The 21,217-nt window shown below is 46.5% G+C and overlaps 1 protein-coding gene across 1 annotated transcript in view; it reads right to left on the bottom strand.

Moving 5' to 3' along the window:
* LOC147665999 (tyrosinase-like) overlaps positions 1–21,217 on the bottom strand; it is a 259,243-nt gene that overhangs the window by 202,668 nt on the left and 35,358 nt on the right. The window contains exon 3 of the mRNA XM_086949337.1: positions 3,867–4,074. Coding sequence (XP_086805463.1) covers positions 3,867–4,074 — 208 coding nt within the window. The remainder of the gene's footprint in view (positions 1–3,866; positions 4,075–21,217) is intronic.

The raw sequence follows: 21,217 nt of genomic DNA, 5'->3' as shown, positions 1-21,217 counted from the left end.
GGACTCCACACTTGCGGGGGACTGGTTTTGACAGGAAGTCACCTCCAAACACCTGGAAGCACCTGTCCTCCAAAAAGGATTGGAGCCATGATAACACCTTGCCGGACACTCCTATATTCCTGAGACGGTGTGCCAAGATATGATGATTCACCGTGTTAAAGGCCGCGATTAGGTCGAGGAGTATTATGGCGGCGGTACCTCCTAAGTCGAGAATCTTCCTTGCTTCCTCCACAACCGCCAATAAGGTGGTCTCGGTGCCCTGGTGTGGGCGGGAGCCCATTTGTGAGGGATGGAGCAGGTTCTTTGATTCCAGGAAGGTGGAGAGAGTATGGTTGACAATTTTCTCTGCAATTTTGCCCATTGCCGGGAGAAGCGAGAGAGGACGATAATTGCCCAAATCTGCTGGGTCCAGGTTAGGCTTTTTCAGCAGAGCTTTTACCATAGCTCTCTTCCATTCAGGGGGAATAATCTCTAATAAGAGGGAAGAATTAATCAAGTTGGTCATAATAGGGGCCACTGTAGATGCAGCCAACTTTAAGATGTTAAGAGGTGCAGGGTCTAATGGTGAGCCCGATTTGACCGTGGATAAGATAGCCAAGAATGACTCCTGAGTCTGCGCTGTGAAGGTCTCCAGATGGTATTTATTTCTTTGCTGGTCAGCGGCAGTCGGCTCAAGTGTGTCATCATCTCTAAGTGGGAGGTGCTTAAGAATATTATGAACTTTGGTGGCAAAGAATTCTGCAAGTTTGTTACAGCGGTCTCCTGAAGGGTCAGGTGCTGCTGGGGGGTCCGGGGCTTTGAGGAGTTTTTTTGCTATCAAAAAGGTCTCTCTGGAGGAATTGGCTGCTCCTGAAATCTTTTCCTCATAGTAAATGGCCTGGGCTCGTTTTATTTCAGCTTTGTATTCTCTAATAGCTATCCTATATTAGTTTCTTAGCTACAGAGAAATATTTCCTCCATATCCTCGCTAGACGCATTTTTGTTTTAGCACCCGCAGCTCTGGTGAGACCCATGTGGACTTGTTTTAGCCCCCTTTCTTCTGGATTAATTTCTTGGGAAGCACTGTGTTCAGTGATTCATCGATCCAGTGTGTGAACTTCTGGTAGTCTGTGATTGGGTTAAGTTCCAATTTCGGTTCGGTATTTTCCATTTCCTGGATCCATTCTTCCAACAGGAGTTTGGGCCAAGGTTAGATCAGTGTTCGCGTTGACTGTGTGTCAAAGTGGTGGTCAATGGGGCCCATATTGTGGGAATTAGGAAATGGTCAGACAATGGAATGGCAATGGGAGCTTCTGCTTTGAGTTCCATCAGGTTAAAAAAAAATTGGATCAAGAAGTTGACCTTTAGTGTGAGTTGCTTGTGAGACCTTCTGGTGAAGTTAACAAGCCATCAGGTCTTGTGTAAGTTTAGTCACTGATGGTGCTAAGAGAGCATCAAAATGAAGATTAAAATCTCCAAGGAAAGAAAAATTAGCCAAGGAGCTAGCTAGGGTCATAACTGTCTTCATCAGGGATTTGCCAGATTGGCCTATTGACCCACGTGGGGGATAGATGAGTATTCCAGAGAATGACAATGATGGGGTACATTCGATAGAAAAATGAAAATTCTCGCAGTCTGATAATAGACTCTCTAGAAGTCTACAGGTCAAGTGATCTTTGTAAATTATGGCAGTCCCACCGACCACTCCTGACATTCTGTCTTTCCTCTGGATTAAGTATCCGGGGGGAATGCGTGAACAATATCCTACTCTGAACTAACGTTGAGCCAAGTCTTCATGAGAAACAGAACCTCTGGCCCAACGTCTTTTAGCAGCATGAAAATCTCGATGGTATGCTTGGGCAGGGATCTGCAGTTCAATAAGAGAAGTTGATAGGGTGGCCCCGTTGGGAGAGATGGGAGGTCCCGTGGGGTGAGTCTAAAATCTCAGTATAGGCACATATCTTGATACACCTACAAAACAACGGTATGCGTACACCTAGGAACAGGGACTCTATTTAACTGTTTCAACACAGAACTGGAGTAGGGGAGTCTTTATGGGGGCACAGATACAGGGGTTCTGGCCCCTGGACCCGGATGGGCACAGACAGGCGCTGATGGGCTTGCCTTTGGCACACCAGCAGCGTGGTCTTGCCATCTGGTTTATTTATGCCATAAGCTGTGCGTCTGGTTCAGCATCTGGAACGCTAACCAGGCTCAGCCCAGCATGAGCCCTTGTCAAGTGCAAATTCCCTCACTTCCCCCTGGAGCATTGAACACAGCTCCTCAAGTAAGAACAATGGCGACAGAGGTAAAATCAATTAAAAACAAGATATGAGTGATAGTAGCAGTTAGTGTTAAAAAAATTAGTGAGGGAGGCGGCAAGCACCTTAACGCGATCCTGTGCAAAGGTCAGATCCCTCTAGCGAGATCTGATTGGCTGCCAATAATTCAAACCAGGAAGTGTTGGCAGCCATCTTGTGACTCAGTTGAGCCAAGTCACAGCAAAAACATTAAAAAAAAGATAAGGGGACAGGGTCAAAACACCTGGACCCCTTAGGCTTCTTGGGGGTGACCCACGGGGACCCCGCAGGGCCAATGAAGTATTTTTTTTAAATAATTCAGCAGGGATCAGCGAAGCCCGCCAAAACGTTAAAATAAAATGCTTAGTTTATTATCTAAGGTTCTGGTGGTCATGGAAAGTTTGGGGTTGATACGTGCAGTGGGGACCGAGAATTTGGGTCACAAAATAAGGTTGGGTTTGTCATGTTAATTCCCATAGGAACCACTGAATGGACTTGCAACAAATTCGGCAGGGGTGGTATGGACCCCCACGCAGCTCCGAGCCTGCCACCTCTCTGTGGCTTTCCTTTGAAAAAATGCAGGGCCCACGTGGAACCCCTACCCATAGCCCTGAGAACCACCACCTCCCTGGCGCTGTATCCTGTAAGTTAACTATAACTCACAGCCCCGCAATGCACTACTTATGACCTTCTCACATATTACATCACTCATGACATGGTCAGTGACAGCACTGATGACATCCCAAATGACATCACAAATAACATCACTGATTACATCATCCAGTGAATGCGAGTATTTTTAAAAAGTTTCTAAGTGTTAAATATACATACACCAAGTTGTATTGGTGAATCAGTGGGTGTATGTTATCAGTCTTTGACTATGCTGCCTTGACCTGCCTTGGAGATCATGGAGAATGTAAAAGTAATAACAAAAGTATTAGTTGTCCCAGGGCTGTCACTGGATCACCTAATTTATGAGCTTTGTGGGGTTGTCCCTAGATTACTTATATGGTTGGTCTGCTAGTACAGCTACCTTGACAGAACAATGGGCAGCTGTGTGTTTTGCCTTTAGCTGCACTCTCAGTGCCACATAGTTTTGTTCATGTTCGAAAATCGTATTTACTATTGATCTGCAGTCGTACACATTTTGCGGAAACCACAACATTTCTCAAAATATTTCAGGAGGCTTACTTGCTGCCTCACTTTCATCATAATATATTTTGAGTAGAATTAAAAATAATCCCCAATTATTGAACAAGTTGAAAGATGGTAAACTATCCTCTCAGTACAGTCGAAGCAGTTTCTAACAGTGATGCAAGAATGCCTTGGAACCAGAGGTACAGTAATTTGCAAATGTACTGTTATTGCCTGCTTAAAGCAGCAAGATGAGCAGTCAGCTTTATTGGAATACGGATTTGGCAACTGAGTCATTCATTCAGTTAGAGGCAGCACCTGCTAGACACATGTATACATATTTGTGAGAAAACATCATCCATTTCACTTTCAGCCTTTCATGGATTCATTCTCATTATGTTATAAAGTGCACTACATCTCATTAGTTACATAAATGTGCCAGAAAGCGTGTACCTTCCAAAATGTTTCGGAAGCTGTATTTTGATGTTATATCATAAGGAGGTGTATCATACTGGGTCCATTTCAGTGTGTTTTCTACGTCTCTCCATGATGGCAGGTGTCTGTTACTAGGGTCCGAGCCTGGCTTCCTTCTTATTGGAATGATGCTTGCTGTAACATCTGGGCAATAATGGTCAGGAAAGTTAAAGGAGCTGCAAATAGCCTGTAAAATAAAAACATTTGCTTGTTTAGGTTCAAAGGTCAGTCACAGCACATGGTTATGGGTAGCAGCACATGCTAATTATAATTTGATTGACTGTTACGTAAAAGTAACATATTAGTTCAAACCATTTATGTTGTCATGCTATGAATATTTATGCTTCTATTTAGGGGTGGGCACAAATGGTATACTTCTCTCCAGTGTAATTACTCGTAATTTCCTCAAAATTACTCTTAGGTATGCATAATTGTATAAGAAGCATAATCCCTAATTTACCACTATTTCTTTTAGTGCAAAATGCACCCTCACTTCCAAAATGGACCACAGGTTGCATTTTGTGCTAAGAAAAAAGAACTAAATGCTACAGGACACAAACAGCAGTAGCCAGCAGTCACTCACTCTCTCTTAGTTCATTGTTCTTGAGCTCCGGCAGTAGGATTTTCACCCCAAATTACTCTTAATCACTCAAACTGGAGTAATTGTGAACATTTTCTAATCTCACATCAGAAGAGTAATGAATAATTACTGACATTTGTCTTGTGTAATTAACATTTCCCCCAGGCCTACTTCTATTGCCTGAAAGGCTGAAAATCTCATGTTTTTTGGGGGTGAGCCACTTCTTAAGTAGGATTTCTTAGGCAGCAGAGCCAGTTTGTTGAGAGACTTTAACTCCAATGGGTTTGTTATGTTATGATTACTAGAAGCACCTGCATTTTTGTCAAACTGCTTTTATCATGGATTTATGATCTGGTGACACCCACACATATCTTTTGTTGATGTATATATTTGGATCCCACCTGTTGTGTTTTTAAGCAAGATTGTCATACACTGGAGCTCTTTGCTGACACATCAAAGTATGTTTAAATGATTCCTAGGGGAATTTTTATCTCCATGTCTGTATTGCCCATGTTTTCTGGAATACTAGGGGCCCGTTGTTCTAAATGAAATAGTTTTTTTATAAGGTAATTAATCACTGTGGCCTTGTTTGAAAGTTGCTTAGTATTGTCGGTGAAAGACAGGTTCAAAAGGATTGGACGCCACCAGTGAGGCTCGACATAGGGAAGAGGGCTGAGTGTGGACATGAGGAGAAAGGATGCCTGTGAGGCATAATGCAATGTGAATGCAATCATGACCATGCACAAGATTCAAAGCTTTTGCCTGTAAATAGGAAAGGGAGCAGTCATTAGTTTGGGAAGTGGATCCGGGAAATGTAAAAGATAGTAGACACCAGCAATCTGAAGGGCCAGTAATGGCCTAGTTCTTCTAAACGTTAAATGAATGGGCTTACTATGCTACACAAGAGGAGCCTCTGATGCTGAGGATGGTAGGAGGTAAAGCGAGGCTGATCCCAATGATGGGATTGCTAACTTTCCTTAAATATCAACTAATATTAGCTTGTTGGGAGGGAGGGACCTTTAGTGCAGACGTCATTGAGGATCTAACCACTTTTGCATAGCAGTCTTATACTAAGTAGGTGCAAAAGAGACTGCTTGTGGAAAGCAATCTTTTGCCCTTTTTTGACTGAGGTGAAGAATGAGAGTGTCTGGTGACTGCTAGAAATCTAGAGGATGGTGGTGGGGGAAGAAAGTCAAAGCTAGCATTGTGGAGAGGAGAGACAATACAGGTGATGATGGTAAATACGTTGTGAAAATGGAGAGCAAGTACAGGCAGCAGTGGGGATATGCAAATATTTGTATGAAACCATTTGCATAATTCTGCATTACACTAGTAGCCACTTTTCTTGTATCTTCATAAAGGTGCTGCTGTCTGCCCAACTCAGACATTGCACCCACTTAGAATAAGATCAAGAGAGAGGAGCAGCAAAAAAAGCAGAGAGCTGAATGTGCTACTTTGGGCTCCCTTGCATCAAAACCAAGAAGATAAAACAACATTTGGCAATTAAACATAGATGAAAGTTAGTGGTAAAGTAAGGACTTTAGCTGGTGTCTTGGACATACTTGACCACTGCTTGGCCAGTTGTACTCTTTTGTCGCTTGCTGATAAGGTAGCAATAGAGCTTTGAATTTCTTTATTTATTTAAACCTTTTTCTTTACATTTATCAAGACATAAGGTTCCATCTCCTCCCCCCATCCAAGCATATACAGGCCAACAAGGCCAAAACACAGGTTGAGTAAGTAGCTGGAAACATAAAAAACAAGCATTTGTGAGAGTTTGAGCTAATGGCATTGTAAATGACAATGCTTTTTATTTATGTGTTTTGAAAACCTGCAAGTTGTGTGTAAACACGCCCTTTGTAGTTGTTGTTGCTTACGAGAAGAAAGGCTGGTAGTAACTGTGCCTCTTTTACTGACAGCCTTACTTCTTGTAAGCAAGATCTATAAGTACAAAGTGCATGTTTACCCCCCACTTGCAGGTTTTCAAAACACATAAATAAAGTGCATTCTCATTTTTAATGGCAATAGCTCAAATTCTTGCAAACATGATAACTCCCTCACCAGCCCCACTCTCTCCCCTTTGTGCTCATTTTGAACAGTAACCCTTTCCTTGTAAATAAGCCAACAAACACATTTCTTGTGGTGGTCACTTGTTGGCTGCAGTTTTTATTAGGGGTACATATCAATTTCTGGGTACTCAGTACCACCTTTATTCAGCTGTCAATGGCAGTGTGGCATGACATATTTGTAAACATTATTTTCTTGACAGGTGATTTGGTTGGGTTTGCTTTGACATCCGCATGAAGGAGGGGTGTAGCCGCTGTCCCGGAGTTAGGCCCAACTCACTACCTTGTTGGACTCCTGGTGTGCCCTGCCAACCGGCGGGGGCTGGGCTGCGAGCGCCGTCTCCGTTTGTTACCCCTCTTGGTAGGTCGACTCCCCCAGCCGTGAGGCATCATAAGGTGAACGGTCCTACCCGCTGTCCTTCGGTCCCCTCCCCCAGCCGTGAGGCATCCTAAGGCAAGTGGTCCTGTCCCAGCACACCGCCCTTCGGTGTGCTTCTGTGCCAACCATTGTCCCCGTTGTTTCTCACCCATTGTCCTGTCTTTCCAGCAGCCCTGCGACATGGCTGCTCGTTAGGTGTGGATAGGTGGGTCAACAATTCCTTGCTCGTGCTGCTCCTCCCGCTCCAAAGATAGGAGCCATCCTGGGGGAAGCCGGCTTATATCCCCCCCAGCGAAGGTGGCCGTTCGAATATTGCATGGGGCCCATTGGCCGGGGTGGTAGGCGGCGCCGTGGCTACCGGGTAGGGGGGTGTGGGTGTTCCTCCCGCTTACAGCATGCTTTTCGTGCCGCAAACCGGTTCTGGCTAGAGGTGAGGGGGGCTTGGCGTCTGTTATGCCGTTGGCCTCTGATGACCCCGTTCGGGGCTGGCCTCTGCGAGACCTATTTCATTGCAAATGCTTGGTGAGCTCTGAGACAGAGGCAGCAGCCATGTGCATGTTGCCATTATCCCTTGTACCTGGAAATACTTTTGAGATCTAGAGATCCATAAGTAAGATAATTGAGCTTGACATGTGGCACCGTTATCAACTGAAAAATCTTAGAAGTGAGAGTGAATTCACCTCACCTTCTTGAAAAAATAATGTACCTTTCCCCAAGATTAGAAGAAAAGCTTAAGCGCAAAGAACTAAGTGTACCGGTTAACTGGGTGCTTCATACGGAATCTATTGTTTAGTGCCAAAAAAAAAAATTATTTAGGAGTGCAACTATAGTTTGCTGTGCAACATGTCTGACCGCAGCCTTTGGTGGATGGGTACACGCAGACAGGTATCCTAGATAGTGTCATCAGACAACAGGAATCCTTGTAGAAGATCTGTAATGCAAGTAACGATTTCACCCTGAAAGAGCGGTGCTTTCGTACCATAGACCATTAGTAGGTGCAGAGCAGAACAGAAACTGGCTTTTTACTTGTACATTAGAAGAAAAATAGAGAATTACCAGCCTTCCATTTTCATTTTTTTCTCTTAAGTTAAAAGGGCACTGCCTCCTTTTACTAAAAGCGACGTGGCTCCGTTCAATAAAGTTTTGTATTTAGAAGTGCAGTGACATAAAGGAGTGTAGATTTAATAGGAATCTGTCAAGCTGTGGCAAGAAACCATTCATTGCAGATCTTTCAAGGCTGATTACTAAAAGTTTTTGGAGGGAAGGACAAGGGTCAATTAAGATGATACAATCAATCAGGCATTTAGAAAGCACGCTACGTACCCGTGAGGGTCCCAAGGCGCTGCACGGGGGGGGCTGCAGCTAGAGGTCGAAGAGCCAGGTCTTGAGTAGTCTCCTGAAGGTCTGTAGGTCCTCTGTCTGCCGAAGGTGGCGGGGGAGGGAGTTCCAAGTCTTGGCGGCGCGGTAGGAGAAGGATCTGCCTCCGGCGATGGTTCTGTGGATGCGTGGGACGGCAGCCAGGGAGAGGTCGGCGAAGCGGAGTCTCCTGTTGGGTGCGTAGAATGATAGTCGGTTGTTGAGGAAGGCCGGGCCGGTGTTGTGGAGTGCCTTGTGTGCATGGGTGAGGAGCTTGAAAGTGATTCTTCTGTCGATGGGAAGCCAGTGCCGGTTTCTCAGGTGGGGGGTGGTGTGGTCTCGGCGGGGGGTGTTGGTGATCAGGCGGGCGGAGGCGTTCTGGATTCTTTGAAGTCTGCTGTTGAGTTTGGCAGGGGCTCCGGCGTAAAGAGCGTTGCCGTAGTCGAGTCTACTGCTGATGAGGGTGTGAGTGACGGACTTTCGTGTCTCAGTCGGGATCCATTTGTAGATCTTGCGGAGCATGCGGAGGGTGTAGAAGCAGGTTGAGGAGACGGCATTAATCTGGTTGGCCATGGAGAGTTTTGAGTCGAGGATGACTCCCAGATTGCGTGCGTGGTTGGCTGGTGTAGGGGCGATGCCCAGGGAGGTGGGCCACCATGAGTCGTCCCAGGCTGAAGGGTTGGGTCCAAGAATGAGGATCTCTGTCTTGTCTGTGTTGAGCTTGAGCCGGCTTTCTTCCATCCAGTCGGCGACAGCCTTCATGCGGTGGTGGAGTTTGGCTTTGGCGGTGCGGGGTTCGTTGGTGAGGGAGAGGATCAGTTGGGTGACGTCGGCGTAGGAGATAATGTTGAGGTTGTGGAGTCTGGCGATGCGTGCGAGCGGGGCCATGTAGACGTTGAAGAGCGTAGGGCTGAGGGATGATCCTTGAGGAACACCGCAGATCGTCTTGGTGACTCCGGAGTGGAACGGGGTGAGGCGGACTCTTTGGGTTCTGTCTGAGAGAAAGTAGGTGATCCAGTCCAGGGCCTTGTCGCAAATCCCTGCGTTGAAGAGGCGTGTACGCAGAGTGTGGTGGCATACGGTGTCGAAGGCAGCGGAGAGGTCGAGGAGGATGAGGGCTGCTGTCTCCCTGTTTTCGAGCATGAGTCTGATGTCTTCCGTGACGGCGATTAGGGCGGTCTCGGTACTGTGGTTCTTGCGGAAGCCTGACTGGGAGGGGTCGAGGATGTTGTTGTCTTCTATGTAGTGGGTGAGCTGAGTGTTGATGATCTTTTTGATGTCCTTAGCAGGGAACGAAAGAAGGGAGATGGGCCCAAAATTCTTAAGGTCGCTCGGGTCCGCCTTGGGTTTCTTCAGTAGGGCGTTGATCTCTGCGTGTTCCCAGCTCTCAGAGAAGGTTGCAGTCTTGAAAGAGAGGTTAAAGATGTTGCATAAGTGGGGTGCGATGGAGCTGTCGGCCTTGTTGATGACGTGGTGGGGAAGAGGGTCGGATGGGGCGCCTGAGTGGATGGAGTTCATAGTCTTGCTGGTGTCCTCGGTGGTAGTGCTGGTCCATACGGTGAGGTGCTTGTGGTCGGTGGGTAAGGGAGGGTCCGGGTTGGTGCGGTTGGGGGGTCTGAGTGTGGATTGAAGCTGTCGTGAATGTCAGTGATCTTGCGGTGGAAGAAGGCAGACAGGGCGTCGCAAAGGGCTTGTGATGGTGGGATGTCATTGGTGCAGGAGCTGGGGTTGGAGAGTTCCCTCACGACGTTGAAGAGTTCCTTGCTATTGTGTGCATTGTTGTCCAGGCAGTTCTTGGAAGCGGCTTTCTTGGTGGTCCTGATGAGGTGGTGGTGGTTCCGGGTGGCGTCTTTTAGGGCGGCGTGGCTCTCGGGTGTTTTCTCCTTGTGCCAGGTATTTTCCAGTCTCTGACAGGTGCGTTTGGAGGCTGGGAGCTCTGGGGTGAACCAACTGGCTCTCTGGCTGGTGTCTCTGTGGGCAGTAGGTCTAGTTGGGGCGAGGGTGTTGGCACAGTCTTCCATCCAGAGTCTGAGGGTGTGGACCCCTTCCTCTGGGTCGGTGGGGTTGGTCGGGGGTTGAGTGCGAGGTGTGTTTGCAGTGATTCCTTAGTGATTTTGCTCCAGTGGCGTCCGGGGGTCTGTAGGGTGCGGTGGTGTGAGACGGGTTTCTGGAAGGTGAAGTGGACGCAGCGGTAGTCAGTCCAGGTGAGTTCAGAGACGTGGCTGAAGACAACGTGGGGACTGGAGGAGAAGATAGCATCGAGCGTGTGGCCGGCAATGTGGGTAGGAGTCGTGACGATCTGCGTCAGTCCTAGAATGGAGAGGTTGTCGATCAGGGTGGAGGAGTTGCTGTCGTTGTTGTTTTCTAGGTGGTAGTTCAGGTCACCAAGGAGGATGTAATCGGTGGAGGTCAGTGCGTGCGTGCTGATGAAGTCGGTGATAGAGTTGCAGAATTGGGGGCGGGGTCCTGGTGGTCGATAGACGAGGGTGCCTCTGAGGGTGGTTTTAGGGTCTGTGTGGATCTGGAAGTGCATGTGTTTGGCGGCGTTGAGGGTGTTGGTGATGGTGATCCTGATGGTGATCCTGATGGTGTCTTTGTGAATGATGGTGATTCCCCCGCCGATGCCGTTGGTGCGGTCCCTGCGGGTGATCTTGTATCCGTTGGGGATGGCTACCGCGATGCTTGGGGCAGAGGTATTGTTCATCCAGGTCTCGGTCAAGAAGGCGATGTCCGGTGATGTGGTGTCGAGCAGGTCCCAGAGCTCAATGGCGTGTTTGCGCACATGTGGGCTAAAAAGACCAGACATTGCTTGTCTTCCAGTATTGGACATTTTACAGAGATCAAAACTTCCATTAGGTGCAACTCAAGAAGACTAAACCTTGCACGAGCCATTTGAAATGAAACCCTTTCATGTTGGCTGTCAACTTCCACATTAGTGATAAGAAAAAGAAACCATGAACCTTTTAAATACGCATTTAAATTGGCTAAGGGCAATAAACGAATAAAACGTGATAAGAAATGGGTAACTGATCTGAATTACATTTCTGATAACTTAAATATACAAATAAATTTCACTAGTAAGTGCTGTATGCAACGAATTACAGACTTCATTTGTAATGAAACCAGTAGTAAAATATAGTTAAGAAGCTCGTTTCAGTCCCATTAATACTAATTATTTAATTATAAAAAACACTGTAAATCAAATAGTGAATGAAATAAAACGCTGGTGGAATATTCAAAGGTGGTGCAATAATATGCAAGGCTTTATAGTCATTGAGAGGCAGGATTTTGAAGTCCAAGAGTGGCATTTTATTTGTGTCCTGCTGAGCCTGCATGATTTCCATGTGATGAAACATGCCCTCGAACTTTATGTGGCATTCAGCAGCTAGTTGTTTTCCTACCAATGGATTTATATATATCCGGGTAATTGAACTTAAAAAGGGTAGCAATCTCACCAGCTTAGCGATGTGCAATGCCACTGAAAGGATGGTGAACGGGAACAATACATTGCCAAACCAAGAGCTATGTAAATGTAAATTATTCCTATGCCAACTGAAAAAAGTCAGTTGCTAAGAAACAGCATGGGCGGAAAATCCGTTCCGCTTTCGGATTTTGCGGATTTTCGGTAAATTTGCAATACGCGAACTCTCGCGAATTTACTGAAAATCCGCAAATTCGCACGCAGCAGATTTTTTTCTCTTGGTGATAGAATTTTGCGGCGTGCGGCGTTCACTTACCGTCATTCAGCGTTTGCCGAGTTGTTTTTCTCGATATTTTGCGAGTGCGGCGCCATTTTGGATCTTGCTGCGGGATCCCGCAGGAGTTTGGCGACCGCGATTACGTCATCGGGGCTTGCCACCTTACACAGCGAGAGTTTGTCAACGCGAGTACGTCATGATCACATATCGCGGGAGTTCGCAATTGCAAACACGTAGATGGGGCGGGCAGCAACAATCTCGCACTCGCGAAATTACAAAATTTGCAATTCTGCACAAGAAATCCACCAGCAAGCAGCATAAACCTTCTGAAAATGATGATTTTTATCAGAATAACTCCTCAGGTTGACATTTGCCTGCACTTTTTTTTGCAAGGAGTCCATTTTGGGGGGGGTTGGGGGGGGGTGGGGGGAAGGAAGTGCCCCACAGTCTCCAACTTCCTGTTCCTGTCCAGCAGGCTCCTCCCAGTGCTTTCTTCATGTGCTGGTCACTTTCATTCGTATCTTGACCTGGAAGGATCACTTTTTGTGGATGCTGCTGGATATTTGGATTTGAGGCCTTTTTGAATTTCTTTGGATCACTTTTGGATTAGAAATTTCACAAGTAAGTTTGTTTGGGGCATTACAGTTGCTGCAACTACAATTTTGGAATTTTCGATTTTTGGGCTGTTGTTGTGGCCTTTTCACCAGGGGTAGTGAGTGGTGCATGGGCTTAGTCTTTCTGTGGGGTGTCTTGAATTTAAACATCATGGAGGGCATGGATGGCATGGGATTGTGCTGATTTTTCTGTGTTTTTCGTTTTTTTGGGCTGTTGTTGTGGCCTTTTCACCAGGGGTAGTGAGTGGTGCATGGGCCTAGTCTTTCTGTGAGGTGTCTTGAATTTAAACATCATGGAGGGCATGGATGGCATGGGATTGTGCTGATTTTTCTGTGTTTTTCGATTTTTTGGGGTGTTCATGGGGACAGGCCATGTGCTGGGAAGCAGGGGGCCATTTTGAATGCAGGCAGTGTTCTTAGGTCTGCAACCATTTTGCCTAGGTTTCAACCATTATGGCCAGGGGTAGTGAGTGGTGCATGGCCCTAGTCTTTCTGTGGGGCGTCTTGATTTTAAACATCATGGATGGCATGGGATTGTGCTGATTTTTCTGTGTTTTTCGTTTTTTTGGGCTGTTGTTGTGGCCTTTTCACCAGGGGTAGTGAGTGGTGCATGGGCCTAGTCTTTCTGTGGTGTGTCTTGAATTCAAACATCATGGAGGGCATGGATGGCATGGGATTGTGCTGATTTTTCAGTGTTTTTCGATTTTTTGGGGTGTATAACTGAACTGATGTTCCTCTGTCTTCCATTGCTTTTAGGTACACAAGACTCAGGAGAACTACCAGTGCCAGGAAGAAGTCCTGCAGCAGTGTGTGTGTGCAGCATAACGTCACGCGACGTCACGTCTGGCCACAGACAACTCTGCAACTCGTGCAACTGCGGCCTGCTGTTCTGACCTCTGAAGAAGATGGCCCCCAAAAAAGTTCCCCGTAGCTCCTCTAGCAAGAAAGTTGCCAGTAAGGAGCAGAAGAAGCAAGTTACCAAGGAGACTAGTGTGCCGCCCGCCACATTTTTTGGGAGTAAAAAAAAAAGTACGCCTGCAGCAGCAGCGGGATCTGCTGGGGACCAAGCTGGGAGCAGCACCCCCGCTCCATTGGGCTCAGTGCCACCACCACCACCACACCAACTTAAGTCCAAGCCCTTGAGTGCTGCAGAGGCACTTAGTCTAGTTGTTCAATCACCATCGACCAGTGATGTTGGCTCATCGCAAGAAAGTAGCAGCAATGTCCCTCAATCAACACAGGTTGTTGTAACTCATCTGATGAGTGTTGAACAACCACAGCCGCAACAACAACCACATGTGCAAGTACAAGCCCAAGTACTTGTGGAAGGATAGGCAGCGCAAGGAGATGCGCAAGCAGAGGTGCATGGAGGGTCACAAGTGCCCCAATTGTTGTTCCTCCAGAAGTAGGGGCACATCAGGAAATCGACAATCAAGCCGAGGTATCATTTGAGGAAGCCACTCCTGATCATTCATTGTCTTCCACACCCCTAGCAAGGAAGAGATCAAGGGTGATGTCTATATCTTCTTCAAGCACACCTCCTTCTGATGATACGGATCAAAATTGGGAACCAGCACCACTGCCGTCGGAGAGTGAGGCACACAATGATCTGACAAAGGTAGTTAAGCGTAAAAGAAAGCTCGTCCAAAGTCTCATAGTTATGGAGTGTGATGAGGCTCAACAAGAAGTGGCGGATACGGCTGCTGATGAAGACTCTCACGACGACGACCCAGTCATCATAAAGGTCACTGCAGCGCCAGCGGGCATGCAGCAAACAGACATTTTGACCCTAGCCCGAGAAGCTGCTGAGCGTGATGATGTTGTCGACGAGGAGGCAATGGAAATACCACAATCATTGGAGTTAACTAGTACACCAACACCTACCGCTTCCATATTTCTTCTTCGCCAGAAGGGACCTCCATCCACCTCGACCTCAATTAGTGGTGGTGAAAGTGCACAACGTAGTAAAGTTCGGCAATCCACATCCTCCACTGCATCTGGCATTAGAAGCATGACCGCCGCCTCCTTCGGCCCCCACAGACATTTCAAGTCTGCAGTTTGGGACTTCTTTAGTGTTTGCCCAAAAAAGGAAAACTTCGCCATTTGTAGCATTTGTAAGCTTGCAGTGAGTCGTGGTAAGTTTGGTACCAACTATGGTACCGGAGGCCAGAGAGGTCATCTTAAGAGACAGCACGCTGTCAAATGGTTTGCGCACCTAAAGGAGATCAAGGAAGCCCGAATTGCAAGTCAAGAAAACGTTGATGTTTCATCTGATGATGACGAGGAGGAAGAAGACGTGTCAAACACTTCACTTACACCCAGTACCCCTGTCAGCAGCACACCCCATGTGAGCCACACTAAGAGTGTGGGAGAGAGTGACACACCAATGCAAAAAAGTTCATCCGCGAGCGTAACTGGGTCGAAGAAGTCATCATCATCATCATCCCGTAAATGCATGGTCCAGGACAACATTAGAACCATGTTTTCTTCAGAGGCGCCATATGATCGCAACCACCCACTCACGCGTCTGTATAACACTAAGCTGGCTAAAATGCTAGCTCTGGACCTTCTCCCTTTTTCTTTTTAGAAGGGGTTGGTTTTCTAGAATTAGTGGCAGCGCTCTGCCCTAAATGGAAGGTTCCTAGCCGGTTCCATTTTGCCAGAGTTGCGGTTCCAGCACTACATGAAGATGTGCTGGAGGTGATTGGGGCAGCTTTGCAGAAGAGTGCTGTTCACACAATACATCAACAGACATGTGGACCAGTGGCGCAGGTGCTGATTACATGTGCATCACTGCACACTGGGTCTCATTTTCAGGGGTTAAAGCAAAGCTAAACGCAGGTGTTGACCCGGACCAAGTTTTAAAGCTGCTCGGAAACATGCAACACTAGCCATGTTTGGCTTGGAGAAACGTCATACAGCAGAAAACATTTTGAATGAGTTTAACACAAAGGTCTTTCACTGGCTGTCCCCAAAAAATGCCAGATTGGTTATGTTTCCACGGATAATGGTGCCAATGTAGTTAAGGCCATGGAGCTGGGTCACTATTTCAGAGTGCCGTGTTTGGCGCACTGTATAAACCTGATTGTTAAAAAATTATTGAGTGAAGACAGTCCAGCGTGCGAGTTAGTGGCCACCTGCCGAAGAATTTGCAACCATTTCAGCCATTCTTTTAAGGCCCGGAAGCATCTGAGGAGCCTGCTACATGAACGTCGAATGCCAGTGAAAGCACTCATCCAGCTGGTGCCAACACGTTGGAACTCAACCTTCCACATGCTTGAGCGTCTGTATGAGCAGTATACAGTACTCGATCACTATTTCTTAACACTGGGTACAGCTCAGAAGGACCTGAGGCTAGATGCGGCGCAATGGAAGCTAGTTAAAAGCCTGACAGACATGCTTCGTCCTTTTGAGGTCTTCACGCGTGCAGTCAGCAGGGAGGACTGTAATTTGGGAAAAGCTATCCCATTGTTGCGCATGCTGGAGCACCAACTGAAGGCGGTGTCTTCTATGTTTGAAAAAGATGAAGAAAAGAAAGACGCTTTTGTTTTGGCTGAGAAATTATTAGAGTACCTACTTGGCGATGAACATCTTAAAATGATTCACTCAGAACAGCATTACATCTGTGCTACTATTCTGGATCCACGCTACAAAAAGGCCCTGGCAGGCCGAGCATTCTTTCCTTTTGATGATGAACATGTTACAAAGTACAAACGTAGGCTAGCCTTGTCAGCCATGAGGTTTGAAAGAGAACAGCAGGAAATTGAAGGAAAAGGCAGTACATCAGCATCAGCAGGCCATACCCAGTCAAAAGAATACACTTCTGCACCTGTGGCTGTGGCACAAGGGACCTCTCAGCCGTTAAAGACACCGGCAACCGGATCATCTGCACCAGACACAACAGTAACATTGGGTGAAGAAGAGGATTGGCTAACTTTCCTTGGTTTTGGTTCTCAAAAGGTCCCAGCAAAAAGTATGCAAAGTGGAGGAACCCTGGAGAACCTTGAGTCGATGGTGCAGGACTATCTGAATGACTCAACAGAGGTCTATGTTAATGCTGACCCATTGGCGTATTGGCATGGGAAAAAAGAATTGTGGGCACAGCTCTCCAACCTGGCTATAAACTACTTGTCTTGCCCACTCGCAAGTGCGTCTTCTGAACGTGTTTTCAGTGCTGCTGGTGGCATTGTAACTTCCAAACGGAGCCACCTCTCGCCCAAAAATGTGGAGAGGTTAACAATGATCAAGATGAATCAGCACCTCATACCACCAGATTACAAAGTACGAGAACACACGCCAGATGAAGACGAGGAGGACAGCAACATAGATGAGGGAATTTCTTCTCTGTTAGGTGACACTGACCTACTCCTGCCTGAATTCGCAGAGTATGAGGACGAACTCTTATTCTTATTCCCTAACACCGAGCCCTGAAAATGAGCCAATGAATCAATAACTTTCTTTTTCGTCCTTTTTCACTTTTATTCCTGTGTGTCTGTCTTTCTTTGTTTTGCACAGTTAGTATAATTAAAACTTTAATCACCTAATCACAAAAACAAGCCCATCAGCAGAACTGTCTTCACTTGTTTGCTTATTGATTTGAAGGTGCCGCAGTCTGCATTCCTCAGGTTCACAAGTTCACAAGAAAATGCTCCTCTATCCTCCTCCTCCAGACTCCTATTTCCCTCAAAGCAGAGGGCTGGATTACGCCCAATGAGAAAAGACTCTGCACTTGTGGGGGTGTTCTACTTCTTTGCGGGTGAGTTGGCTTGTTTTAGGGCCATTGCTAGGAAGCTCTAATACCGGATAAAAGTGGTTTGGACCAAATCGGAGGCAAAAATGTTTTTGCGTTTTTGCTGACTTGCTTTCCTTTGAGGTGCTCTTTGGGGGGGTTCCGGGTGTTTGTGGGTGAGTTTTGGGGTCTGGGAGCACTGCTGGGACAGTCTAATTTTGATTGCATTTGCTTTTCAGAAAATCCGTGGTGGAAAACGGGAGTTATGACCTAGCTGCACAGCGCGTTTGGACCGAAGGCCGATAAATATTGTAAGTATGAGATTTTCCTATTTGGCTGTTTGGGGGTGTTGTGCTTTTTTGCGGGTGGGTTGGCCCGTCTTGGGGCATTGCTGGGAAGGTCTAATACCGGATAGAAGTGGTTTGGACAAAATCCATGCTGACATTTTTTGTGCTATTTCTGACATTTTGCTCAATGTAGCACTTTGGGTGGCCTGTTTGGGGGGATTCCTGGTCTTTGTGGGTCGGTTTCAGGGTCTGGGAGCACTGCTGGGTATGGATAGTTTTGATTGCAAGAGGTTTGAAGCAAATCTATGGTGGCAGAGGGGAGTAGGGGCCTAGCTGCATAGCGCGCGCGGAGTGATTTTGGAAATTGCCATGAAAATGACTAAGTCCCCATTTTTGTACTTTTGCTTTTTGGCTGTTCGGGGGACTTCTACTAGTTTTCGCCTGGGTTGACGGCTCTGGGGCCATTGCTGGGAAGCTCTAATACCGGATAAAAGTGGTTTGGTCCAAATCGGAGGCGAATTTTCTTTTGCTTTTTTGCTGACTTGCTTGCCTTTGAGGTGCTCTTTGGGGGGGTTCCGGGTGTTTGTGGGTGAGTTTTGGGGTCTGGGAGCACTTCTGGGACAGTCTAATTTTGATTGCATTTGCTTTTCAGGAAATCCGTGGTAGAAAACGGGAGTTATGACCTACCTGCACAGCGCGTTTGGACCGAAGGCCGATAAATATTGTAAGTATGAGATTTTCCTTTTTGGCTGTTTGGGGGTGTTGTGCTTTTTTGCGGGTGGGTTGGCGGGTCTTGGAGCATTGCTGGGAAGGTCTAATACCGGATAGAAGTGGTTTGGAAAAAATCCATGCCGAAAAGCCTTTTGGCACTTTTTGTAAGTTATGGTTCGTTAGGGTTAGCCCTAGCAGCAGGATTGCATGTGTTTCGTGGTGTTCTAGATTTTTGCAAGTGAGTTCTGGGGTCTTCTTAGAGCACTCGTGGGAATGTGTAATTTTGGTTGCAAGTGATATGAAGAAAATCCATGGTGGGAAAGGGGGGATTTGGCATAGTTAAAGTAAGCGTTTTCCACTATTCTTAACTTAGGGCTCGTTAGGGTTAGCAGTATTTGTATTGCATGTGTTTGGGTGGGGGGCTGTTTGTGGGGGGGTTTGCGAGTCTTGGAGCGATGCTGGGTATGGATACTTTTGCTTTCTTGCAAGTGGTTTGAATACAATCCACGGTGGGTAAGGGGGTATTTGGGCCTACTTTTACTTTCAAAGTACGTTTTCTTGCCAGTTTTCTACCAGGCCTGATTGGGGGTCTTCTACATTTTCGCGACTGGCTTTAGTAAGGGTCTGTGTGGGAGCACTGCTGGGAAGGTCTAATTTTGTTCTAAAACACAGTTTACAGTACACCTAGCTTGAGGGGAAAGATCCGCTAAATTAATTTGCCCATACTTATTTATCCTTCAAAAGGAGACTCAGACAGAGTTTGCACTTTCAAAAATATTGTACTGTCTATTAGGAAACTCAAAGTGTGACTTTTTGCACTATACAGCGTACATATCTTATATTTATTTGTCAGTGGTGTTCTAATATCACTTCCTGTTTTTCCATCAATAATTACAGGCCGGGTTTCAGTCTGTGCAATGGGAAAAAAAGGATGAAGTCAGGCTTCACATTAGCGAGCCACAATTCAGCATCCGCCAGGCAGGCAGTGGACAGGGTGTCTTCTGGTCACCAACATTGATGGACGGAGCATCAGCTGGAATGGAGGAGTGCCGCTAATAAGAGTAATGGTTTGATGCGTGCAACTTACTTACCAAATTCAACAGGACAACTACAACAACATACAGCTACAGTATCCATTCTTTTGTAATGTTTTTTTAAGTAATGTTATTGCTGTGTACTTCTATGAGTGTGACTCTGCATTTCTTGGATCTCTCTCTGCTTCTAAATTGATCCCTACAGCCATTCTATAGGTTTTACTTCGGCTATTTTTTAAACCTAATTTAATGTAAGAAGTGTTTCTCTGAGTGCAGAGATAGGCAAGTGAAAACGCTGCAGCCCTGTACTGTCGCATTCTGTCATTCACGGTTGTCGAAAGTACTGCTTACTTTTCAGTAACAATGCATGCAGTAGTGCATGCACTTCCTTTATGTCACTTAAAAGATTTTTGTTTAGCTTTGTACCCAAAGATTTCTTTATCTTCAATTATTGTTTGTCCATGCTGTGCTTTTTTTTTCTTCTCTCAACAAAACCTACCCAAAAAGAAACCCCCATTCCCATCCATTTTCCAAACCCTAACCCTCTTCCCCCGGGCTGTGTGGTTTTGATTGATGTGTGACTAAATGACAGCAATAATTCCACACACTTGCTGGGGAGGATAAGGTCATAGCAACAGGCTGGTGAAGGAATCCGAGGATATATTCTAGACTTACTCAGCTTCAGTACTATTTCTTGTAGTAGTAGCCAATGTCAAAGAAAATCAACGCAAGTATTAGTTATACTTTCAATACTTTACCATTTGTTAGGCTACATTGTGGCACTGTTCTAGTGTACTGTCACCTGCTATATTCTCTATTGTACCGTTGTAATGCTCCAGTAAGGACATATAAGGTTTCATTTTCTTTTTTTCCATAAGCATGCAACTGCCACTGTGTCACACCACTAGTACCACCGCAATGAGGACATTTTATCCGCCCAGCATTGCCAACCTTAATCGCCATTTCCTGTGGAGCCTGCCCTGGGCCTAGCCCTACTTTCAAACACAAATTACAGGTAAGATAAGCGTTTGGTGGGTGGTAGTATAATGGAATATTAGGAGAGACGAGAGATTGACAGTAGTACTACTAAAGTCCTAAGACTCTTGAATTCACTTACTCTGTGAGAGGCACTTAGTGTTGAAAACATTTAGCCATTTACACTTAAAGGAAGAAAATGACACAGACTTAAGTTTCAGGAAAACAAACTTACTGTTAAACCCCCACCCACCAGACTCAAAAGCAGTAAAAAACAGGTATGCTCAGATAAAGTTTCAAAAAGTATATTGTGTAGCCCTAACAAAATATTTTCCCGGAAGACCCTCCCTAACCCCAACGATTGTCCTTCAAAAGTCCCAAAAACAACCCAACTCCCAATTCCCACCCCCCAAAAGTCTCTAAAAAAGGGGCAAGGGACACTACGGCAGGATGCTGTTCACTTTAGCGGCCAGGGCATCATACTCCTTGCGGAGAGTGGCATGGTCGGAGCGGAGGCCCTCCACCAAGGTCTTATACGTTAGGACCTCCTGCTCCAGGTAGGACACTCTGAGGCATAAGCGTTGCTGGCGTGCCTTGCATCTCCTGTGGGGGGCAGCTGCTGTCTTTGCTGCTCGGCGGTGGCGGTTGGCTTTGGTAGCCCGGCTCCGTACCGCTGGAGCACTGCGCTGGCTGGCAGCCCATGGGGGCATGGAGGAGGATGCAGCTGTCCCAGTGGATGTTGTACCCGTAGACTGCGTGTCCTCCTCCTCCAGGGCCACCAGCCGCCGATATTCGGTGACAGTTGCATCCAGCCTCCGTTGCCGGGCCATTCGAGCCAGCTCCTTCCTTGATGGTTTGTTTGATTTGGAAGAGGCAACTATATGAAGAAAGAAAGACATAG

Source organism: Lissotriton vulgaris, unplaced genomic scaffold, assembly GCF_964263255.1.
Source record: "Lissotriton vulgaris unplaced genomic scaffold, aLisVul1.2 SCAFFOLD_1002, whole genome shotgun sequence".
Classification (NCBI taxonomy): domain Eukaryota; kingdom Metazoa; phylum Chordata; class Amphibia; order Caudata; family Salamandridae; genus Lissotriton; species Lissotriton vulgaris.
Note: the sequence above shows the minus strand (reverse complement) of the source record. Positions and strands in the feature narration are given on the sequence as shown.